The 25,087-nt window shown below is 36.1% G+C and overlaps 1 protein-coding gene and 1 long non-coding RNA gene across 2 annotated transcripts; both read right to left on the bottom strand.

The window, feature by feature from the left end:
- Nucleotides 1–1,987: 1,987 nt before the first annotated feature.
- On the bottom strand, nt 1,988–8,110 carry LOC147390227 (uncharacterized). The gene is made up of 3 exons (XR_015170224.1): nt 7,701–8,110; nt 7,068–7,128; nt 1,988–4,433 (listed from the first exon to the last, which is right to left on the bottom strand). It is a non-coding gene; the product is annotated as an uncharacterized LOC147390227 (long non-coding RNA).
- Nucleotides 8,111–14,926: 6,816 nt separating this feature from the next.
- On the bottom strand, nt 14,927–24,221 carry PCFS4 (PCF11P-similar protein 4). The gene is made up of 7 exons (XM_086457891.1): nt 23,640–24,221; nt 22,229–22,330; nt 21,810–22,079; nt 19,373–20,212; nt 17,946–18,920; nt 17,319–17,867; nt 14,927–15,669 (listed from the first exon to the last, which is right to left on the bottom strand). The coding sequence occupies exons 1-7, from the start codon at nt 24,003–24,005 to the stop codon at nt 15,625–15,627; spliced, it is 3,147 nt and encodes a 1,048-aa protein (XP_086314017.1). The 5' UTR covers nt 24,006–24,221; the 3' UTR covers nt 14,927–15,624.
- Nucleotides 24,222–25,087: the final 866 nt, after the last annotated feature.

Here is a 25,087-nt window from a genome sequence, read left to right as displayed (position 1 = left end):
TAAGCTAGATTACCTTAATCAGAAGAGATTTTTCAGAATTAAAACATGTAAGCAAAATAAAAATCTAAATCTACACTAGAAGGATTAATTTGCTCTAGCTTCCTTAACTTCTCTAATGAGAATTTAGCCAATCATTGCAAGCATTGTAATCACAGAAAATAACAAAAGAACATGGGTGAAGATGATGATGATCGATCTGTAATCCTTCTCTTATAGCTCTCCAAAGAATTACAAAAACTATAAATGGATCACTCTTAAGGTTCTCACTAAACTCAAGAGCTTTCTCAAAAGGAAATTCTAGAGAATTAAATAAAGAAACTAAAGAAAATTACAGAAGAGAAGAGCCCCTTTCTCTGAAATCAACCTTCCAATTTATAACATTTGTATTCGAGTAATCGGGTCGATTTGTCGGATGATTTGATTCGAATGACCTAATCAGTTACAACCACCGAAGCAATTGGAACCTTATGTGCGAATCTCGAGGATAAATTTCTCGAGATGACCACGGCGCAGTCTGGGCTAGTCGCGACGCGATGATGTGGCATCCAAATCAGCTAGCCTTTGGCTGGTTGCTTCCTCTTTGGTTGCATGTTGTAATAATAATTGTTACATTTTTTTGTTGGTTTCCGAATGTGCCATTTTTACCTAAAATTAATAACACATTATTGTTAGCTACATAAATTTGGGATTTAATAAAATTTATTATCATTTTTAAGGAACTAGTATTCAAACTTTAATAATCTTGGTGAAATTAAGGTCACAAAGTGAAATTATTGGGACCTTATCACTGATCTCTTTCACTCCTTGCTGATTTGGCTATCCCCTTTTGCTCCTCGACTTAGTTTTCCTCCATTGTTGACTCTAACTTGGTTGAGTGGATCTAATACTAGGATATTCTTTGTCATTTCGATTTTCTCTCTTTGAGATGATGGATTGGGACCTCCTTGTTCCTTCGTAACTTCTAGGATGGTGCAGGTAATAAAGATGAGGCCTCGATGTGGTGCCTACCAAGGTTTATCCGACAATTTAATTAGTACACAAATAATAAAGAAAAATGGAGAAGTTGATTAATAAACTTGCATAATGGACTTTCTCATATAGGGTTTTTTCTCTCCTTTCTCTCCCCCTCCCTCCCTCCCTCCACTCCCCCTCCCTCCCTCCCTCTTTCTTTTTCAATCAATTTATATGGATGGATTCCTCAAGAGAGATGTCACCACATGGCAGATCCAAGTGTTATGTGAATTGCTCTACTTTGATGTGTTCTTGAGTGTTTTTGGGAGTAGAACCAATCACTTGTGATAGAGTTGAACTTTGATGTATAAGTATTATAGATTATTATTTTTTTTATCGATAAGCCTGTAGTTATCTTTGTGAGAGGACATGCTTAAGATCATTCATGTGCTCAGGGTCTGGTAAGATATGAGTTAAAGGTCTAGTTCGAGTTTGATCTAGTAGTACAAGATGTGCAATTGTGTTTGTGTGTTTTGAAAAAAGTTCAAGAATTCGTACTATGTGTTTTTGGTGGAGTAGGTTAAGTGTTTTTCTGTAATGATCGTGACAAGATGTGTCGCACTTCTGGATTCTTCTAAACATGTCTTAGTTGATCTTAAAAGCTCTAACACTACGTGAAAATTTTCAAAATTCGACGGTCCAAAACCGTCGAATTATGGGACCATTCGACAGTCTCGACCGTCGAATTAGCCTATCGAATTTGGCCTTGTCGAAAAAATATTCGGCAGTTAAAAACCATAGAATTTAGGGATATAGCGACGGTCGAAGAACGTCGCTATAGAGGCAAAACCCGTCGCAAATACCTATAACAACAGCACGTATATGGACTAATAGCGACAGCCGCTATTCACCGTCACTGTCACTATAGGGTATTTTATTAAAAAAATATTATATATATTTATATTAAGCCTTTAGCTACGGTCGCCGACCGTCGCTATAGGGTATTCCTTTTAAAAAAAAATATTAGGCTCCCCAACTAGAACTCGCCCAATCTGGAACTCGCTGGAGGTAATACATTTTCACGTTTCAAATCCCTGTATATTATACCTGTATAAAAATAATGATTTTCCATGAAATACTCATGTTTGTTTGATGACATAAATGGGTTAATATGAACATGTTTTTAACAATCAACAAAATTGAAAATTGATTCTATCAATCACTAGTGTTTCATCATGAACTGTCCCACAAATTCATCATCTAACTTCATCTCCTTCTCATCATCATAGTTGTTGTTGATGTTATCAGCCAAAAGGAACTGTACCATAGTGAGGCTAGTGCTCGGCTTCCTAGCAATGAAATCTGCATAGGACAGCGCTTCACGAGATTCTGCTCCACCCATGAAAATAACAGCAACATGGTTCATTGAGGAGGCCAAGGAACGTGGCAGAACATTCATGTGTGGGTTTTGATCAACAAGGATTCCAACCGAACAAGGTGCATTGGCCAGGAGGCTAGAATTCACCATGTGAGATGCACTATATTGAGTATAGTCTCTCCATCCTGGCTTGTGGAAGGGAACAATAATGAGTGATGCCTTTTTTTCTAGTGCAAGTTCACAAATATCACGGTACATCGTGTTGAAAGGGGACACAGCTGTGAATGCCTGAATGCTGCCATAGTGATTATGTGTTTGCTCATAGATCTTCAAGGCCTTTACCATGAAGTTGGAGCGGGCATACTGGAAGATCTAAGATGGCTGTCATGAGTTATAAACATGGCATTTGCACCATTGAGTTCAACAAGGTGGAGGGCATACACTGAGATTGGGCTATCTTTGTTTGAATGAGAGGCTTGAAGGAAGTTGATGAGTCCAGGGATACTCTCTTATTCGTGAATGCAAGCAACTGCACATTCCTGCTCCTTTGTCAGTGCTCTTCACTGTTCTATCATCACAATATATGTTCACATTCATCGACTCCAAAACTGACTTCGGTGTTAGATCCTTCACAAGATGATGATGATGTATGTGTCGATCATAGTAACCCATGGAATCAATGGTACCTGATTCACGGCTGGTGGGACCGATGCATGTTCTAACAGCCGTTCGATCTTTCTACAAGAGAAATTGCTCACACCAATGGACTTACATATCCCCATATCCAAACATTTCTCCATTCCAGCCCATGTTGACTCCATGTCCAACTCTTCGAAGTCTTCTTCATTAGGCACAGCATAGGAAGCCCATTCCTTCAATTTGGCTGGCCAGTGTACAAGGTACAATACATTCATATTAGTAAATCAAGAAAAAAAAAAACAGGATCCAGAAGTTATAATACATTCATATTAATGTCGGAAACAATGAGACTAACATTTACTTGACAAAAAACTATCACACGTAAACAACTACTAATCATCGCTTGCCTAGCCAAATTAAAGACGTAGTGAATTGCCCTCTAAACAATTCCTCTTGTTCCTTGCAAATTAAATGATATATCATAATGGTAAATACAGGCTTATTTTGGGATAAATAAAGTACACATAGAAAGTACACAAATCTCAAAGAGCGAAATCCCAAAAAAACCTCTACATGAGTATCTATTTTATTATTATATATGCATTTTAGATATTTCTTAAAGAAATTATATAACGACTAATTCATTAGTTTCAAAAGCAATGTATTAACCACCAAATGGAGTCTCTTGTTCTGTTTTATTGTTATATATACATGTATGTTTCCTTTCCATTAGAGATACATATATACATATGTACAATGACTATAATTCTAAGCATAGAAATATGTATACAACAACTAAGAGGAAAACTTTCAAAAGAGACAATTGCATATGCCAAAACTAGTTGTATATTCACACTTTTGTATGAAAATAATTTGAAAGTCAGCTAGAGGTCCATTTCATTTAGTTCATAGAGATTTGAGGTCCATTTAATTGGTAAGCAAATTGTTTTGAAGTTAATCTTTGTATAGAATGTCTGAAAAACACATAGTGGTTATATACACAGAGGATTCTATCTATAGTACACCAGTTGTCCCAACCTCCGATCAACTAGCCTCCCATAATTTGCCCCTAACCTAGTCGATATTGTGGTGTAGTCTTCTGCCTCTTGCTCTACTCAACTTGTAGTTGTCCATCCCTCTAGGTCTTTCCTTATTCTCATATCTTCTTGATGGTCTCAAACTCACTTTCTACTAATAGGGTTTTATCAACCATCTTTGCATAGGTATTGATTCTAATCGCCACAAGCTTCTCTTGGATGGTAAGCCTCAGAACATGTCTAAATTGATCAATCCTAAACTCGTCTATAGCAATCAAGTGGGATGCAAAATGTGAAAGATATGCAAACTTAGCTTTGTATTTTGCTATTGTCAGAGTCTTCTATACCAAGTCCATGGAATCTCTTATCCTCTAATCCTGCATCGCCTTCGGGAAGTACTTCTCATAGAAGACTTCCTCAAACTGTAGCTGAAGATCAAAGAAAAACAGTAAATAACAGACAGTTATATATGACTGCCAAGAAGGTCCAACAAGTAGAAGTATATAAAGGGAGTAAGTCAAGACCAATTAAGACAGTTAGTCACTGTTGAACAGCTTTGATGATTCATGATAACTAGATGGATTGCACAGTTCATATGCCAACAATGCAAAAAAATCAAATTTTGACCCTGAAAACTGTTGATGGTAGGAATAGGATTAGACTCCCTTGACGTGCATAGCAGGTTATTGGGTATTACATCTTGGCATCTATGTTCACTTTCCTCACAAGGTAGCTGTGATGTAGTTTTTTCAGGATCATTCCAATATGTAAAAAACAAAAATAGATTAAAGTTAATTGGCGGAAAAGGTGCATAAACCCTGTATATAGAAGATAAATCAAGCTACGGGCTTCTATTGTTTTGAATGTAAAGGTGCGAGTCACACTGGGACCATAAGAAAAGCAAGGCATAAGCCTCGTGCTTCTACACTGGATCAATAAATAAACATTCTACGATCCAGAGAGAACAGACCCTTGACATTCGACATTTTGGTCACTTTCTATCAAAAAATTCCCTATGCCATCAATTATTAATTTAAATACAAAATTTTTAATTACATCAATAAGAAAAACTCCTATATTATCCTTAAAAATCTTCATGCTTTATAACAAAAATGATGTACACAGAAGTAAAATAGTTAATTTACTACCAAAATATCTTTTCAATTACATTTCTGTTACTACCATTACAACAAAAAACTCTTATTTTTCAGAAAACTCTACTAATCATTAAAGAAAAATAATATCATTAAGCAACACGTGCATTGTACATGCAGTCTGCTAGTTTCAATGTATGAATGACATATGGCCACATTCTTATTTTATATGGCAAAACATTTAAATGTAATTGCAGAAACGTTTGAAAACCTGCAATGCATTTAATGTGTTTTGCAATATAAAAATGTGTGGAGATATCATGGCTCAAAATAAAGTCAAATGGTGACAAAGAAATCGTGATGGATGCCAACCCCAATATTTGGGATAAGGCGTGGATAATGATGATGCTTATTTTCGAAGAATATTAGAAAGAAAAAATAGATGTACACTTGAAGAATATGTGTAGAAGTGCACCTCTACACTTTAAGCCTGCCCCTCCCATTGTCTCAATGTTGGAGGTGAGTGCTTTATTAGGAATATGCCTTTGGCATAAGCCTCATGGCATTTTTCTTACCCATTGTCCCAGTATGGTTCACATGTCTTTCTAAACACTACAGGATACTATAATAGCAAAAATCCTAGTATCTCATAATCTCATCATTGCAACTGGACCACCACTCTCAATCTCTTCTAAAATAGGCTTCAAAGAAGGATCTTCCTTAATTTGTGCCATTCGTTCTTCAAAAAATAATCATAACCAATCGAATAAAAAGAGCCCATTACTTCAAAAAAAAATTGAAAGAAATTTTTTTTTAAGATATCCTATTTAAAAAAAATAAAAAATGAAAGTTTTGATGAAACAAAATAGCAATCATTTAGTGATTAATAAAAAGGTTATCAATACTTAATAGAATGGATACAAAAAAGCAATCAGCTGAAACTAGATATATTATCTACATGAAATAGTTCCAATTCCATGCAGGCCTTGAAGGTCTAGACTTGGATCCAAGCCAATAACAACTGTCCAGAAAATCCAAACATGTTGGTCATGGTTCAAGTCTCCAAAATTATATAAATTTCCACCATATTAATTGTGACACAAGTTGAGGGAACACCATGTCCCCAAACAGGCGATAATCAAAGGTAGTCATGGCCAATCAACCAAGGGAAATGGGAGGGAAACAAGCTCTCAAACTATATGTTCTAAGCCTTCCCTCCATTCTTTGACTCATTCCAGCAAGTCTAATTCGTCAAACCATTCTTAATCAAAGCAAGGTGAACACTTCGAATATGGACCCCTAATTGAACACTTATCTATGGTTGCATCTAGCTCACACAGCTGAACATTCGTTTGATATTGTAACCTTTTTTATGTAAGGATAAGCGAACACCACGACAAGCAACCCCACACTAAACTCAAACAACTTCTGTTTACTAGAAAAAAGAACGGGCAAATCGGTTATAGAGAATAGAACAGAAATTAAAAGCTAAATAACAACAATTGGTCACATTACTACTACTACTACTACTACTACATCCAATGTACAAACACCCTCAAAGAAAACATCAATCCTACTTGCAACTCAACCAATAACAAACACTACCCTACAAGAAAGGAAATTTAAAAAATTAAAGCGAGGCTGGTTTATGTAAAAATGTTTCATATTCTTCTAAGCTAAGTAGAATGTGATTCTACCATTGAGGTTACCTTATTCAAATGGTTCAACCATTAAAATTTTGTCCAACATTGTTGTCTACACAAAGAAAGGCACGTCTGTGAGAACTTTGTAAGAAAGGCTAGAAATGATGTGAGATCAATTTTTCCTCTCTTTTTTCTTCTTTTTTTCCCTTGTAAGTGATAAGTAACATATGTTGCAGTACTTCATTACTATCATCAGAATATCAGAGTATGCATTCATCCATGAACTTCAAATAATAAGACAAGTAGAAAGTAAAACAAAACATACTAATTCGTCTCCAACAGTAGGCTCGACTCTTCGTCCACCACAACAATATTCTCCAACAGCTCTGCTAGTAATGATGGGCAACAATAAGAGTGCCAAAAAGAAAGGAAACATTTGAATTGGAGTTTTAAAATCATAGTATTGTTGATATGGATAACCTATCTATACAACATGAAACCGATTAAGTGAAGATCAGAAACAGCTCTGTTGGCATATTATCCATATTGGCTGATTCATATTTCCACGTTATTGTCAGATTTAGATATTCAATAATTGAGTTGAGAACTGAGATTCAGAGCTGAAGCTATAATTCAGATAAGTTCAAAATTCTAAACAAACATGAGAAGAAAGACTAAAATGCCTAAATTTCAAAGAAGATCAAAAATTGAAACATTAAAACTTAACCCCAGCAGTATTGTTTATTTATTGAACATCAAGAAGAGAAGATTTTTCTCGATTTCAAACAAGGTTGCTGTTCATCTATAGAAGATCAAGAAACACCTTCACGATTCCCTTGAGTAAAAGTAGTTTAACATGCTCAAAGTCGAGGAAAACAGGGATGAAATTACATCATTTGGAAACAAACTAATAAAAAATTTTGGGGATTTTTAGGGTTTTTGAGAGAGATGGACTTACAGTTGAGATCTGAAGTGATTTGATCGATGGCACTGATGATTGAGCTTCAATTCGTAGGGCTTTTACTTGAGCTCTAATATCTTCTTCGATTTGAGTTCTAAGACATTAAAAATCCATCGACGAAGTGATAGGAGCTCGTTCGATGCTCTCGATCGATCCGAAATTGATTGCATACAAATCAATTCGTAGTGAGAGATCGTTCGATGCTCTCGATCGCTCGGTGTTCTCGAATGCTTCTTGGTTTGATCGAACCAAATCAAGAGGGAAGGTTATCTGTGAGAGAGAGTGAGATTCGTCTGCAACTTTCTTCGATCTGTTTTGCTCTGAAATGGTTGAGAGAAGGAAGTCTATTAAGACGTTAATTTTTATTTATTTTTTCGTTAAAAGAAAAAATTCGGTGGTTCGATGGGCCGAGGCTGTCGAAATTTGTTCTTGGGCTTAATTGGCCTGTAAAAAAAAACGTTGGTCTTGGGCCGCCGAGTTTACCGCTATAATAGTAGCGAATTTTAACTTTTTTGACGTAGTGTAAGTATGGACTTACTATTGCTCGGCCTAATCGGTTAGTACCATGCTCTATGACTAGAGTGTGAATCACTTCTTTCCTCTCATCCCCCACTTTAACATACTTGGCCTAGGATGTGGAGTTCAGTGTGTTTTCGCTTGACTTTTAGAACTAACCTACAATTAAAAGTGACCCTCTTTTTATTTTTCCTATGACACGTGTCTCCATCATGTGGTGTGACAAATATTGACTCCACCGTTCTACTGATAGATAGTGTAGTACCATCAGGTGTAGTTCCGTCAAGCTTCCCTAAAATCTTTTATTTGGAAGTTGGTAAAGACACACCCCCTTGTTTCAATCAGAATTAGTCTCCAGGACCCTGAGACATTGGCTTCCACCAACAGTGAACTATTAAGGATCGCATCACGAGCATATTTTACATTATAGCCTGCAACTGATTCGACTTCCGCTTCTGGGAGATCAAATGGAGCTATCTTTCCCTTCCTCGGTTAGCTGGCTTGCTTGGCCTCCATTCCCTTCTGTCACCGTAGCTTGTTTCATTCCGTCAGCTTCCTCCATTTAGGCTGCCTTCCGACTTTAACTTGAAGCAACAGTTTTTAACTTGAAGCAACAGTTTGAACTATCCTACAATAAATGAAATGAAAATGATCGAGATATGCGCGAGGGAGAGATACGAATAGCATGACGGTAGCGGATAGAAGACCTACATGCCGCCCATCCCACACATGTTGGTTAGAGCTGAACGAAGGGCTCTCTGCCCTCTGGAACTGCAATGCCATCCACATTTCGAACGAACGAAATAGGAAGGAGTGATCCATCAGACAGAATGGGGCCCGAGCATCTAGTTGTTGATACGTTATACAATTTTCTTGGTCGATACAGCTAGGATCTGAAAGAGATGGTGGTTGGCTCTGCCTGGCACGGAGAACCAGGGACTACTCAACATGTGCCCTTGTTGGAAATTCAACTAGAAAGCTAGTGACTACTCAGCTCCTAAGGATGTGCCTTTGTTGGAAATTCAACTAGAAAGCTAAAATTAACCATTACTTTAGTGGGCTTTGAATTAAAAGAAGTCTATCAACTTGATCCTGAGGAACCTGAAGAGGAAATCCCGTTTTTTTGGAGCTAAAGTAATTGATTAACATATATAAAGGAGTACAAGGGGCACACCCCAATGCTACAGATATACTTCTGAGACTTGGAAGACCCAATAAATCTCCCATAAAAGATTATCGATCCATGAAAGGGAAGACTGTCAAGTGTCAACATTGAAAAGAAGAAAACTTCTTCCTTACATTAGTTACGGCTCAAACAAGCAAATAAAAAAAATTGACTTGCCCAATAGGGGAATCCGCCTCCTTAGAAATTGTTTTATTTCACAAAATTGCTTATGCTTGCTAGAGCTAATTACACGTCTTTACTATTATAATGGGAGAAGGCAGAGTAGGAATGGTTCTAACACCAAAATTGGAGTGGCCATAAATGCCCACTTTTATATTTAAATTTAGCATAGTCAAGGTCATTTTGGTATTTAAAAAAACAAGAAAATTGTAACCCACGTACATATAATCACGTTGCTTAGTTTTCAAAATCACAAAAGTTTTCCTATTTTTACTATGTAATCTTCAAAAACCCTAATTTAATCAATATTTTAAATTACAAATAAACCCTTTTGATACAAGTGTGCTTGCAGATGCCACCTTCTCGTTCATTATAATATCAAAGAAATGATCCTAAATGGGAAATAAATCCTTCAAATGAAACAAACTCCTAATGGAAAATAATCACAAACTAATAGTATTTGCCTAAAGATAGAATTCCTAATTGGGAACAAACCTTTTGAATTGAAACAATCTAAAAGAGGATAATAATTGGGAAAGTATTCTAATGCCTTTTTTTTCTTTTTTTTTTGCTAGGCAAGCAAGGGGTCAGTGGTTAATGATGGTGAAGGTGAGTAAAACAGGATTTGAACCTAGGTCCTGGGATCAGCTCTCCTCAAGCCTTTACCACTCGTGTCCTAACACCTTAAAAGACCTTTGTTACAGCAGAAATGATAAACTGGAAAGAACAAAAACTACCATGGGATTGCTTGCTTAGCAAAACAAAAACAAACAATACCACCATGGGAATTGATGAGTTTATACAGTTAGGATTTGGTTAGGCATGTGCCCCTTAAGGTTTACATAGTGTTGTAGGATTAGGACTTAACAGAATATAATTTTCTTTAAAGTTTTGATTTAGGGTTAACACTTCTATAGAACAGTCTACCATTTTGAAACTTAAATTTATAAATGGCAGGTTGAGTTTGGCATTTTTGGGGAATTTCACCATCTTCTTTGAACACAATCCCAAGTGATCACACATTTCCTCACTTTAATGGATTAAAAGCACTTCTTAATAATCTGTTACAACCTTGATTCATAACTTGATGTTAAAATTTTGATGATTAGATTAAAAAAAATAAAGATAAAGATATGAGAGAATGATCTGATTAGAAGTAGATCATACATCCTAGACCAATTCGAGATGGTCAATCTCCAAAATCCAAAAGAGTTTGATTAATATTTCTTATTCATTCTCTAAACCAAAATGCAAGGGGCATTTATAAAGCAATTATCAACACCAACTAATCTTAATCCTAATCATGTTCAAATTAAAATTAATCATAATCCAAATCAACATCCAACTCCAATTATTAATCATAACTCTAATCCTATCAACTAATCCTACTATAATGTAGTCCAACATTTATTTTGCTCCCTACTCTTAATAATAATTAGGTACTTAACATGCCACCCTTCTTGAATTGGCCCTTTCATCAAGGTAGAAAACCACCTGGGATCTCAAATCACATTGGATGCAATTACATTTATCTTAACATGCATCGTGCAAGCTAATTGCCTCTTTCTGATTGATGGTAATTTCCGCATAAATAGCATCTTGGATCTCCTGGGACTTCCTTCAAAATAATTGGCTTGATGACCATACCTCAAATTCAACTGGGTGCACAAATTGTCTCTTGCTTTTCAAAATTACATCATTAGGTAGTTCTTGTCTTTTGGCTTCAATGTGTTTTGTGATATTAACATCCATCTTCTGCTCTTAGGATAGTAATTTTAAGGAATGATTTGAGATCAACCCATCAGTGTTGGATCCATATCCCTCTATTTGAAGCAAAGATTTTGAGGATTGATTATAGGTGGCTTCTATTATGTTATCTTCAATTGCATCCCAGCACACATCTATAAGATCATCTACTCCTTAAGGTAAGTTGATTTCTTTAGAGTATTTCTTCAAATTGTTCTGTAACACCCTTGATCCAAAAATCCATGAAATTATTTAATTAATAATAATCCTAAAATCTCTTTAATTGTGATAGATTATAATCAATTTTTTTTTTTTTTTTTTTTTTTGAAATAATGGTAGTTTCATTAGTAACTCAAATCATAGAAGTCCATGTGGTGTGGATAGTATTTTTTTTTCAAAAGATAAATGAGTCACTATGAAAATGATTGGTGGACAGTGGTGTTGTAAGGTAATTTATAATGCATAGAAGAGGATTTATTTAATTTAAAATTAAGGACTTTTATGAAAAATAGGCATTATCTTTAGGTTTTAAAAGAAATAGTCAAAAGACCCCCTCAATCAAATCAAAATTGCGGGAAATTTTTTATGGAATACATTGAGTCTCATTTTGATATTATTCAATCTCTAAATAGAATACAAATAAAATTTATAAAAAACTTACCTATTGTGGAGGTCTTTAATAAAGTTTTATTTCTTTTTTAATTGAATAGTAATGTAGAAAATAAAAAAATAACTTTAATTACAAACCTTAGATCATTTAAGAGTATGATGATATGAGAATTGATTAGGAAAGTCATTCAAAATTTAAAATCATTTCTTAAATAGAGATTGTTCATTTAGGTAATTCTTTTTCAAAATTCAAATTGATGTTTTTTATATTCATGTTAGAGTAAGAAAAGAGTTCTATGACAATCAAGGATTTCTTTAATTAGTGAGTAACTTAGATTGGTAGGAGAATTAATATTTGGGGTAAATAAATGAAATAATATCTTGTCACATTATTCCTAACAATTTTTGGGAGTACACATTTATTTATTCTAAAACATAATCCCATCCTTATTAAAAAAAAAAAGAGAGAGATCTTCATCCTAAAAAAATATTTGTAATCTCAATAAAGTCTTAATCAATTGCTATTATTAAAGAAAAAAGAATCAAGAGGATCAACGTAGTCAAATCGTAGACTTATTGTAACAAAACGGTAGGTTCATCTTTTCCTTTCTCTCTCAATTAAAATAAGATATTAGTGATAGAATGTGAGAGTTTCATGTTTGAAATTAAGTAGTTAGATTTGTTTTGAAATTTTATGCTTGGAGTATGACAACAGTACTTAATAATATTTTGGAGATTATTGTTGACATTGAAGTTTACTCTTGTTATTGATTTCAAATATATTTTTCTCTTTTGAATTTTTCATGTTCTATTCACTTATCTTACATTAATTTTTTTTTAAAGATAGAGATGGGATCCAACCCAAGCTTTTTTAACAAAATTTTAGATTTTGATTTAAAGGAGTGATGACATCGCACGAGATTGAGAGAAGATGATATAATGATTAGTTCTCACTATAGTGATTTATTTGCTAAATGATTTATTAGTTCTATTAATTGATGTTAAGGGGTGCACGGTGCTAAAGTTTTAATTTGACTTGTGTTAATATGTTTTAGAGTTTCTTTTCTTTTTGTTCTAGATTTTTAAATGTAATGAGGGAATAATAAATTAAGTTCCATTATTAAAAAAAAAAAATTTAATGAAGATTTTTATCCATTAATTAAATTTATTTTTTTTTATCTCACCCCTGAGTCTTGGGTCACAAATTTTGAGTCTTGGGTCACAAATTTAATCATGGATCTTGAGTAGCATTATGGACCCAGAATTCGAGGTGTGACATGTGCAATGCATTATTTCAAAAAATAACACATTTTAAGTAACATTTTGTCTATCCTCCCATCAAGAAGTACAGTGACAAGAATGTGGATGCAATGCTAGAGGTACTTTGCTTTGGTTTTTTTGGAGGACTCTAGCTATCTTTCATTCCGGCTAATGATGGAGTCGAGCTCATATTCTTCCTCTCAATTTTTATCAGGTCGAACTTTGGTGCCTTGGTTGATTGTATGGAGTGTTTGGCTCCACTGAAACAAGCTCATCTTTGAAGCAGGTGCCCCATCTTTTTTTCTTTGCTGAGCAAGCAAAGGATGTATTAAAGAATCAAAAGAATAATACAAAGGGGGCTCCCCTTAGTTGTTTACAATTCTGAGATAAGGCATAGAAAGCCTATCTCCATCAATAACTCTTCCAACAAGAATAGGAAGAGGTTCATCATGCTGGAAGATCTTCCAGGAATGAGTATGAGTAGCCATTGAAGCCAACCCATCTGCTGTCATGTTGCCTTCTCTCCAGACATGCCTTAAGGCAAAAGTAAAATCCCTTAAACAAACTTTAATTCTTTGGAGCATAGAATCAAGCAGTTAAGGAAGCTTTAACTATGAGAAGGGAGTCCATCTCGATAATGATTTTCTTCCCACCGATATTGAAACTATCAAGCGCAGTTAGAAGAGAGCGGCATTCAGCCCAATTATTGGAAGCATTTCCAAAGAACCAGTAACCCGCCATTAGCATGTTGCCTCTGGATTATTTATATTCATCTTAACCTAGCCTAGGAGAGGCTTTCTCCCAAGCTACCTTAAGAATGCGCCTTTTAGGAAGCTGGTTTTTCAAGCGAAGCAATTCAACATCATAAGACTTAACCTTGATGGTAGAAATGTTGTCCCATTCATGCGACCAGTGGAGGATCGTCTTAATCACCGCCTGAGAGCTTGATAATTGAATAGCGATGAAGCCAAACACACCACCAGAGGATTAACGGAACCATGTTCACCACATTTTTGAATTGGCTCTTCTTCTTGCAATCTTCTTCTATTCATTGTCATCGTTGAATCAAAAGAAGATAAAGAGTGAAGAATCTACATACTTCAGCCGTAAAAGCACATGAGAAGAATAGGTGATCTATCTTGGCAGCAAAGGCATCTTGGAGCAAAACTGAATCCCCTACATCTTCACACCGAGTCTACAGGACAGGAATTATGCAAAACCTTCTAAGAAAAGGTTTGCATTTTAGTGGGAACTTTAGCTTTCCAGATCGTTGTAGGTGCCCCACCCATCCCTCTAGTAATTAAAAATATCCATGCTTGGATTATTAAGTTGCAAGAGGTGATATCTTTCAATAGGATATCTAAATTTTCAGAAAAGTCAGTGTTGCCTCATCTATCAAGCTTGAGTGTTAAACTGAATCTTACCTCAGTCCATTGGGTTCGGCCTCCTGCCTCCTGGATCAAGTTAAATATTGATGGAGCTTCTCAACCTAATCAGGAGGGAGGCATCGTGCGTGATGAGCATGGGGTTTTTCTTCAAGCTGGTTGCTGGCATTTTGGAAACCTACCTTTCCCCGTTGTTTGCATTATTCTCCCTTCAAGTGTACCTCACACAAGGTACTTTATTTATTAAAAATGAAATTACTCATCACCCATATCGCGCTCAAAGCCCTCAACCAGTCATAAAATTGCAATTTTGATTCAAAGAAGCAATGCTGCAGAAGATAAGATAGTAGGCTCAACTCTAATTTTGATAAATTAATAAAGAAGAAAAACATTTATTGAAAAGGTATAGATTGTCAAACAACTGTAGTACCATTTAAAGACTTGAAGTGAAGTCTAAAAGCTTCAGCTTGATATAACTAATACATAATAAAATATTAAATGTCACAATAATCCAACAGAGAAAATTAAAAACGAGTCCAAATATGCTGGCGATTGATGACTGCGATTCAATTTTGCTTTGGTTGATCCATTAAAGATGCATGTGCTGGTACATACACATCTCCCCTGCAGAAAATTAAAAGAAATAGAAAAAAGAAAGAAAAAAAATCCAATAAAAGTCCCTCATATGATGATTCGATTAATATCGCCATTTTACCCAGTCTATATGGGATCTCTTAATGTGGAAAGTATTGAAGGATCCCAAAGAAATGACTCGGAAAATAAGGGCTTTCCTGTCAACAACTACACAAAGTATGTAAAGCTCACATGAACTGTGCTAAGTAAAACAGCGGAAAGGGACAAAATAAAGGGGGAGAGAGACTTTGCAAGCTTTCGCTGCAAGAGAATGTGTATGGTAAAAGGTTCCAATTTTACAAACACTACTGGCATAGTGCCTTGGTATGCTTGTTCAGCAGCTAAGGAAAAAATTACTAGAGCATACCGTAAGCATAAAGAAACTCAAAAAGTAATTTACAAATCATGTTGAACTCAGTTAGATAACTTAAATCCGCATCCTTTTACTTTGATTTCCCTCATTAGCCTTTCCCTGCAGATAACCAAAAAAAAAAAAAAAAGGAAAATAATTTTAATTTAGTGGCACATCTGCTTCACAAGTGAAGACACCAAAATTCTCGAAAAATTTAACACAAGGATACATAACACCTAACATAACTACTGGGCTAGAAGACAGAAAATGGATGTATACATTTTAAACAAATAAAAATAATCAGTCATTGAAAATTATTCCATATATTTGGGATCGGCCGAAATGAATCATGTTCTTCCATTCAATTCCATCTAAAGCTATGTCAAATGTGTGCATATCCATTCTCACTACCTCAATCAATGTTTTATTTGGTTCTTTCTCTCACCTTTTTTCTGATAGGTCTAAAATTTTATTAGAAAACCCAATGAATAGATGGAAGGCCAAGACTTAAGAGTAGCTTACCTAGTACATAAGATAGCAAAAAGAATAAAGGTAAAAAAATAAAAAAGATAACGCCCACAATAAATAAATAAAATCTACCCCCCCCCCCCCCCCCCTAACAGAAAGTTATCAAAGCAGACACCCTTAAACTCCTTACACTAGAAGAACATGAACACAAAAATGGTAATAATGACCTCCTGCAGAGTACGGTCCCTTCGATAACACAATTGTTCCTCTCCTTTCAGATTCCCCAACACACAGCAAAGGGACCTAAGCTCCATAAGATCCTTTTTCTAGAGTTAAAGGTCACAGTCTGCCAGCTTTAAAAGAGGGATGATATTGAACTAAGAGAACGCCATGGAATGTTAGAGTGCAATGAATGTGCACATAGTTAACAGATTCACCAAATGCTTTACATAATAATAATAATAATAAATAATTAAATAAATAAAAAGAAGCATTAATCAAGCGAAATATTACTGACGTCTTCCCTACCTAAAATTTTCTCCAAGACAGCTGACAAAAATTTTAAAAAATAAATAAATACAACTTTAGACAGGACTCTTGGGCCCCACATAGCTATAGATGGGAATTCCCAAGGTGATACTTGGACTAGAGACTGGTAGAAAGATTTGACAAAAGAAATCTATCCCGACTTCTGACCCACATCCATCGATCCTCATCTGCAGGATAGATGGAAAAAAGAGAGATTTGACGAGTAAAACTAGTGTAGTAATAGACTCAACAACCAAGTTATTGAAGCTTATTCCAAAGCCGAAATCCCAAGATAAATCATCCCTGGCCCAAATCGTGAAACTCTGAACAGACAAAATCTCAGAATAGATAGACTACAAATTTGGAATTTGCATACCACACCGATCCAACCAGAACCAAACCTGCTCTTTACCAACCCTGAAAGCGATCCTATAGCAAAACTCCTAGAGAATTTTTAAAATACCTTTCCGCACTGATTTCACATTTCCATTTTCCCACCCAAGACTTCTCTCTCTCTCTCTCTTTAGGAACCTCCAACTTGTACGTTTAAAAGATAATAACGTATATGCCATAATTCTTTGACACCATAAACATATAATTGTAAAACAAATAATACTTGATTTGTTTTTAAACAGCAATGGATGCTCTAGAAATTTAAAAGAACAATTAATCCTGCTTTTAAAATAACAGATTCAAAAAAGCTAGTAGATTACCAGAACAACCATCATACTTCTAATGGTAGAGTTGACTAAAGAAGATAAAGATCTCCATACCTCTTCATCAAGCCCAAAATCTTCAGGAGAAATTGCCGTAGATTCAGACCTGCATTTCGCATGCACAATAGGACCTAATTGAGACCTATCCAAGGTTTCTGTTAATCCATCAGGTGCGTTCAAATACACAGCCCCTTTATACATCCACTCCTCAGTCTCATCGCTATAAAAATCATCAAAAGGCTCTCCACACAGTGCACAAGCATTCTGATTCTCATCAGCAGGAACAGCCATTTCTTCGTCATCTTTTTTTTCTACAATGGCTTCAGTAGGCAAGAACCCAGGAGCAGCATCAGTTCCCAAAGCTTCAGCGCCACTGAGCCACATACTTGTACTTACAAACCACTTGCGAGAGGGCTTCTGCTTACGGTTTTTAGATATCCGGTTTTTGGTCACATGCCAATCCATGTGACTACTATGCTCTTCTTGGCACTTGAATCGGAGGCCACATGTTTTGCACTGTCTTGGAAGGTCAAAATACAGAGAATTTATTGCAGACTCGTGCCGTAACTTAAGAACATCTGGATCAAATTCAACCCCGACAGAATCCTGAAAGATCAAATCACTTGTTTGAGGAAATAAGATGGAATATGAGCAAACAAAATGGTACAATGTTAATCAAGGTACCTGAACTGAAACCGGTGTTGTCATTGTGATCAAACCTTGTGCCATAAGAGAACTAATCAAGCCCGAAAATGCACTACCAACGGGCGGCAGAGATGCAACGGGTCCCATATTTTGGGATGTGGACCCCATCTGTGAAGAGACAGGTGGCGGGCCAGGAGGTAGTGGAGGTAATTGGAAGGGGGTACGTGCTATACTGGGTATTTGAGACATCAAAGGTGCACCCATAGCGGCACCACGCCCTTGTAGATTATGTCCATGATTCAAGGGTTGTACCGTAGAATGAGATGAGAGCTGAATTGGCATCGATGGAATATAACTTGTTTCCTGATATTTAAGCTGCTGTGTTTGTAAAGGACCACCTTGAACCTGGTTTTGATTATTCGAAGAAATCAACCTTGACTGTTGATTGGGAAACTGAAGAAGCTCATGCGAACTTAGAGCTTTCCTTTCAACAACAGCATCCAACTGTTGTTGAGGTAAAATCAAAGATTTATTTGGTCCTTGATTGATGACTGATGTGTTTGCATCAAACAAATCCAACTGGCCTTTTATCTGCTTCTGTTGGGAAGTAATAGGAGGGAGCCAAAGAGGTTGATGAGGTTTATGCACATTCACAGGAGGCCAAATAAGTGGTATCACAGGAGTTGAATGAGGCATTTGAGCCTCCCTGATCGAAGAGTCAGAACTTGAAGATCCATATCTCGACACAACACTTGAGAGTCTCTGGAATTGTGCCTCAGCATCTGGAATATTATCAAGTACAGAAGGTATTCTTTGACCAGCCGACGGAGATGTTCGAGTTGCTGGTGAAGACATCCGAACAGCCTTTCCACTTGCTTTGGGATTAAACTGTTGTGAAGAATGGGGGAAGTGGTGTGGTAAATTCCATGGCTCTTGAGAACCTTGAATCTGAGCTGTCTCACTTCGAGTGCCTGTACCACCCACATATTTCCTGTTCATGGATCCATGGCCAGGCTGCAACAAACACAACCTTACACATTGTGAGCCCAAATCAGTAATTCTTTTCCAAGTCATAAAATAAGTAGAACAAGCTATAAACAAATAAATATTCAACTCCTTTTTTTTCTGTTTGATAAGTAATAAATATTCAACTCCTACTGGAACCCCCGTCATAAAGTAAATAAATAAATTTTTAAAAAAATATATTCAACTCCTAATTGTCAAAAGAAAAACAATATGGGCTTTGACACCCATGAACCACCAAATATCCCTTGAATGGCAATAGAAATGATATATAGAATGACAGGCACACATCTAAAACTTAAGGAACATTGGTGATTTCAAAATCCCAAATTTTGAGACTTTACACAACATTGGGTTTTTACTTTTTTTAGCATGACTAATACAACAAATGTGCTTATCAATATAATAAAATGTAGGAAGGCAAACAAGATAAAGAGCCATACACCCAGGATCGATATCCCATCTTCAGCGATGAAAGCAGAGTCATCCACCACAGGCAGCTGACCATGCCTAGGCCAATTGCCCCTTCTGAAATCAGGTTCCATAACTGCAGCAGTAGGTCTTCCTAAACTAGTTCTCACGCTTAAGTTTCCTAGAGGGGGATTAGATGGCATTAGATCATTACTCCTACTACGATCTGCTAAAGTTGGACTCATTTCTTCCCAAACATATTCTTCTTCTTCGGTATTCTGCCATCTTCTTGTAGCCACCTCATCGTTAATGCCATTTACATCAAGACGTTCAAGCTGCCGAGGCTTCTCGTTCAGGGTGCTTTTTCCTCTGTAATTTCCATAAGCATCAATTAAAGCCCTTGGCCTTTGTTGATCATGTCCATTACTGGGGTTGTATGCACCAGAAGTTTCTAGCTGCCGAGGGTTAACATCCGGCCGATGTTTCATCCACCAATCATTTCTCTCCCCATCCCTTTTATTTATTCTGCCAGGCCCATATTCAAATCCACAATGCGATGGAGAGGTCCTTTCAACGACCCTTCCAGGAGAGTTCTCCATGGTGAATCCATCATTTGATGGTGATAGAGACTCAGCAAGCCCAACCCTTGAAGGAGAAGAGGACCTCAAAAACCTAGTTTCCGAAGATGGGAGTAGCCTTTCAGCTCCACCTAAAGACGTATGGGTTGCTATTCCAGGAGAGTCTAGTCTTCGGATTCCAACCCGTGGGGAGATAACATCAGCTTGATCAATATCATACTCGCCATATCCAAAGGCAGGTTTTTGTCCATATATCTGCAGGTTTGATGATATTCCTTTGGAGTCTTGTACATCCTGTAAAGTACAAATAAATCATAAATTCTTGAATGTTAATAATAACACATCAAGACGCATGGTAGCAAGATGCTCATGATAATACATATATTTTGGTTTTTTTTTTTTAAACATATTCAGACCCCTTGAAGCCATAAACAAAAAGAGCATGGATAAGAAAGATGTGCCTAGTAGAATTGCACATCGCATAAGAATATGCATATGTTCAAGTAATCACACATTGAGTGGTGATCAAGATTCATGGGTAACTGGTAAGCAAAGGCTTGAAATTGCACAAATGGACTTTTGAATAAGTTCCACACCATCAATCGGGACTTGAGGATGGATTACTTTCTGCTCTTTGTCCTCCTTCGAAGACTGTTATAAATGCTGCCCTTCTGTTTGGATCTATTTTGCACATCTGCAAGCACAGACTGTTGCCACTTAGAGCACTTGGAAAATGCCCAAATTATGTGCCGCATCGTACGTAGTTACCAACTCAGATATTGCACATTAGATTTCTAACCTGACAATTACTTAGAAGGGAAATCTAATGTCCCAAATGAATAGGGCACAAATGGTAGATCAATACATATGCGGACAGCTGGCACACATGTATGGAATCAAACCAACATGGAAATTAGGTAGCATTTGGAACTTGGAAGTAGTCAAACAATACCACAGCACAATACATCACATGCTACATATGGGTCGTGATTCATAATATACCATAATAGATATACAGAAACATCCGCTAATGGGGCCCACATAGAGATGAGGTAAGGTTAGAGTTTTGGTGAAAATGATATTCTCTTCATAGCGATCATCTTTACACACCCCAAGAAAAAAAAATGTACCCTTACTTAAACTTCTGACCACATTAAATACATTCAGAGTGTCACACATTCATCCCGAGTTTATCTCATAGTGACTTAGCTAGGGATCATCCAAGACAAACCGAGACTTTTAGATATGATTTCAGCACAATTGACCTTTTCCATGTGGCAGAAATAGGAAGGTTCCTTCACATTTTTTCTCATAGGATAAGACATGCATTATCACACAAATATGCCACTAGAAAACAGTACATATTTTCTACTTAAGGGTACTTCGATTTCCCCATGTTAAAAGTTCATGAGTTTAAGGGTCTTGCCTAATAATAGGTGGTAGGGAAACATCAAAAACTTCTACAAAAAATAGGTACTAGTTTGAGACTTACTGTCCAAAATACTTGCAGGATTTTTATCAAGTGGTAAAAAGATGGGTCTAGACCCATAGCTTAGTTTGTTAAAATATAGCAAAGGAAAAAAGTTCCAAGTCCAGCTTAACTCCAAAAAAAAAAAAGTGATGAAAAATATAACACATCCTTAATGAAGACAAAGGTCAAAGCATTAATTTGCATGCCTCCTTAAGTATAGCACATCCAGCAAAACACTGGTCAAAATTGGTGCAGCAACAAGCCACTTCTTCGCTCCCACATCAACACCAATCCTAATCATAGCTTTTTCAAGATGTCTGATTAGGGTGGTGTGTTTTTGTGTTCCAAAAAAATGTGCAAACATATCCTGACTATAGGTGTGTAGAGGAGGAGAGAGAAACTGGCCTTCATAGAACTTACATTTACCACAGTTGCATGTTCGAATTGACGTCTTGCCTCCAAGTATTTTGGATTGACATGTATACCATGAGGTGGACGAGGAGATGGAGATTCGGAAGATCTCAAGGCCGTCGAGCCAAGTGACTGATGGTTCACATGTGGAGAAAATTGTAGTTCGACGCCAATCTTTCGAAGTATTGAAGGTGGGAATACTGCTGACCAGGTCCCAAATAGATGGCGCATAGAAGGATGCAGATTAGGGTGAACTTGTCTATATGCCACACAAAACACCTTGACCAAAGATAAACAGAAAAAGTATAAAAATCCCAAAAGTTTAAAGGATAAGAAAGTTACTACGAAATTTACTTGGAACTAATAATACCAGTTAAAAAAAAAGGTTGGTAAGCAAGTGCATGCATCATATACTATAGCCCACTTACCTCAGGAAGGCGAGAAGCAAAGCACCTCACATATTCACCACTAATGTTCTTTACAATACTATCCAGAAGATATAAAGAAGGTAGCTTCTGCTCAACAGGAACCTGCAAAAAGACAGATTCCATAGAATAAATGTCCAACCAAGAGAGAGGAAAAAAAAAAACTCCAACTCCATGTAAATATATCACACTATCAGGAAGGACAAAAAAGGTAGAAGAAAGAAGACATGCAACGCAAATGTTAATATTTGACAATAAATTTGCTCCTATTTCTTTTATAAGGGGTTCTACCATTTGATATGTTTCCACAAATCATTGAAATTCAAAATCACTCAAATTGTAGATGGATAAACCCAGGATTGGGTTTCCCTGCATAGTAGCAAGCATTAAACTGTCATCAACGTGAAAGCCTTATCCCAAAAATTTGGGGTATACTGAAAAAAAATCACGTTCCTCGATTCTGCCTAAAGCCATGTCTTTTGTCAAATCAAGTGTGTCCAATCATCTACCCATATCCCATAGATTTGTGTTGGCAACATTAATCATCTACCATATACCTAAAGCTAGCTATTTTCTTACTACCTAGATAAAAGTCATTTTCAGTCTTCTACTATAGTTAAAGAACTGCTCACTTGTATGTGCCCCAAGCATCTCAATCAACTTCCTTTACTATATCTTCTACTAGGATTGCCAGCTCCATGTCATAAGGTCACCAACTTCCTTGACCTATAAGGACTGGAAAGGCATCAACCCCCATTCATGGCATTACAACTTTTTGGAGACCTGTGTTTTTGGTAAACGGTCATCCAAGCGCAGTCACACCACAAACCCCTTCCTTTGTTAGGAGATACCCCTTCTCCTAAAGTTACAAGGCTATTTCGTTGAGTTCCTACAGAGACGTATCTCATACACCTATCTATTCTATACCTACCCAGTTATTAGTTCAGACTACGAGCCTGTTCCTTGTTTTTCTATTCTAACCTAACCCTAGATAAAAATTTAACAGGTCACATAAAGAATTGAAATCAAAATCAAATGAATGATCATTCAACCCTAGGTTCTCTCTTTCCTAAACTTACCATGCATCCATCTCTACCACATTCATTTAATAAACATGTTGCAAAAATGTGAAGTTATAAAAATGCTTTGAAGCCGAAATCCTTCAAGCCAAACCTTAGGAGAGAATCTTCATGCAACACTTCACCAAACTTGAGTTACTATGAAGGACCATAGAAAATCTCATTTGATATTTTAGTACATTTGAAGGAATCTAAGAACAACCCAATAAGAGACAAAATGAAGGAAAATCAATTGAGATTGATTGGGAACTCTATGAATTTGCAAGTGTTCAAGTAATAGAGCAAATCTTGAATAAATTCCAAGTATGAAATGTTACTACGATTTCGAAACAAACCTCGATGATACGGGCGCAAATTGCATCAGCAATCCCTTCCGCATATTGTCTCTGCTCTCCAGCAATAATCGTAAGCTCAGTAATAATTGGCTTGGAATTGAAGGTAAGCTCAGACAAGACAACTTCGTAAAATCTAACAATCTCCTCTGCACTAAGCTCTGGGACATCATCATCATCTTCGTCCGAAACCCTCAATTCTTCTTCTCTCTCCTTCACTAAAGCCCTAAATTGATCTAGAATTTGTGGAGCTTTTTGAATCATCTCTGATTGAATGGATTTGTTGTTGCTACTCACACCGCCACGTTCATGTAGAAACCCTAGATTTCTAGGGTTTTCTCTAGAAGAAATGAATCTATCTTCTTCCATGGCGGTTACGATTGGGATTTTCAGGATTTGGGGTTTATTGATAGATAGAAGGGTAAAAATGGAATTTTTGTTGGTTTTAAATACGCCATTAAAGATTAAAGAGGGGGCCAAAGATAGAGAGAACGGAACCAGAAGGAGTGGAGAGGAGGGGAAAGTCTCGTGTGGATTCTGTGCTGTTCTTTGTTGCCAAAATGGGTTTCGTTTCACTCGCAGTGATATTTTCTCGTGAGAATCTTCAATTTATCGGGCTAAAATTTATTGTAACTTCGCGGGTATATATTGCAGTTGCATTTTGATTTTCAGCTTTCAATGGTTTTAAATCTCAGCATTCCGTTTCATCTCGTCCGAGATACCGAGTTGATTTGGTTCAAAACGAGAATCCAACCATGCAAATAGTTTTGGGTTGGGTTGGTTTGGTTTGGTTCCGTTTGGAACAAATTATGATTCAGTTCTTCTTCCCTAAGAAAAGAAAATGTAGAACCAATCAATTCTATTCGATTCTTAGTTCAAGGCTTGTATAGAACTAAACCAAACCGATATCTAAACCCTTATAAAATAGATAAATATATATATATTAATTTATTATTAATTATTTTAAATTATTCATCTATAAAAAAATATATCGTCTAGATTAAAATTGAAAAGTTTCAAAAGAATTAGACTCTCGTCTCTTTCTCTCCTATGAATTTTTATTATACTTAATACTTAGGAATTATGACTTAAATAAGTGATGTATTGTGTGAAACATTTATTTTTATTATTTTTTTGCTAAAATATATATTGTTTTCAAGCAGGTTTATTGAATATTAGCAATTCATAAAATCAAATTAAATCGACTTTAATTCGGTATGGTTTAATTTAAATTTATGGGAACTCAATTCTATTTTGACTCTTGTTTTGCGAAACCAACTTATATCGATCGAATTTCTATTTGACCCCAAATTGAACAAAGTTGCACTTATGTTATAAAGTGGGTTTTTTATCCTAAAATTGTGGTAATTACTACTCACAAGCTTCACTAAAATTTGAGAGTTGTTATTAACACACCTACTTTTACTTATAATACATTATTATATATATAG

Source organism: Akebia trifoliata, chromosome 11, assembly GCF_017979445.1.
Source record: "Akebia trifoliata isolate Shusen 1 chromosome 11, ASM1797944v1, whole genome shotgun sequence".
Lineage (NCBI taxonomy): Eukaryota > Viridiplantae > Streptophyta > Magnoliopsida > Ranunculales > Lardizabalaceae > Akebia > Akebia trifoliata.
The sequence above is the reverse complement of the archived record's forward strand: the minus strand, read 5'-3'. Positions and strand labels throughout refer to the sequence as shown.

What these genes read in the sequence shown, in the direction of transcription:
- PCFS4 (XM_086457891.1), bottom strand. Translation starts at nt 24,005, where the DNA reads ATGGAAGAAGATAGATTCATTTCTTCTAGAGAAAACCCTAGAAATCTA. An exon ending in AACATGCAACTGTGGTAAAT is followed by an intron (nt 20,213 to 21,809) that starts GTAAGTTCTATG and finishes TGTACTTTACAG; the next exon opens with GATGTACAAGACTCCAAAGG. An exon ending in ATGGGATATCGATCCTGGGT is followed by an intron (nt 18,921 to 19,372) that starts GTATGGCTCTTT and finishes TGTTTGTTGCAG; the next exon opens with CCTGGCCATGGATCCATGAA.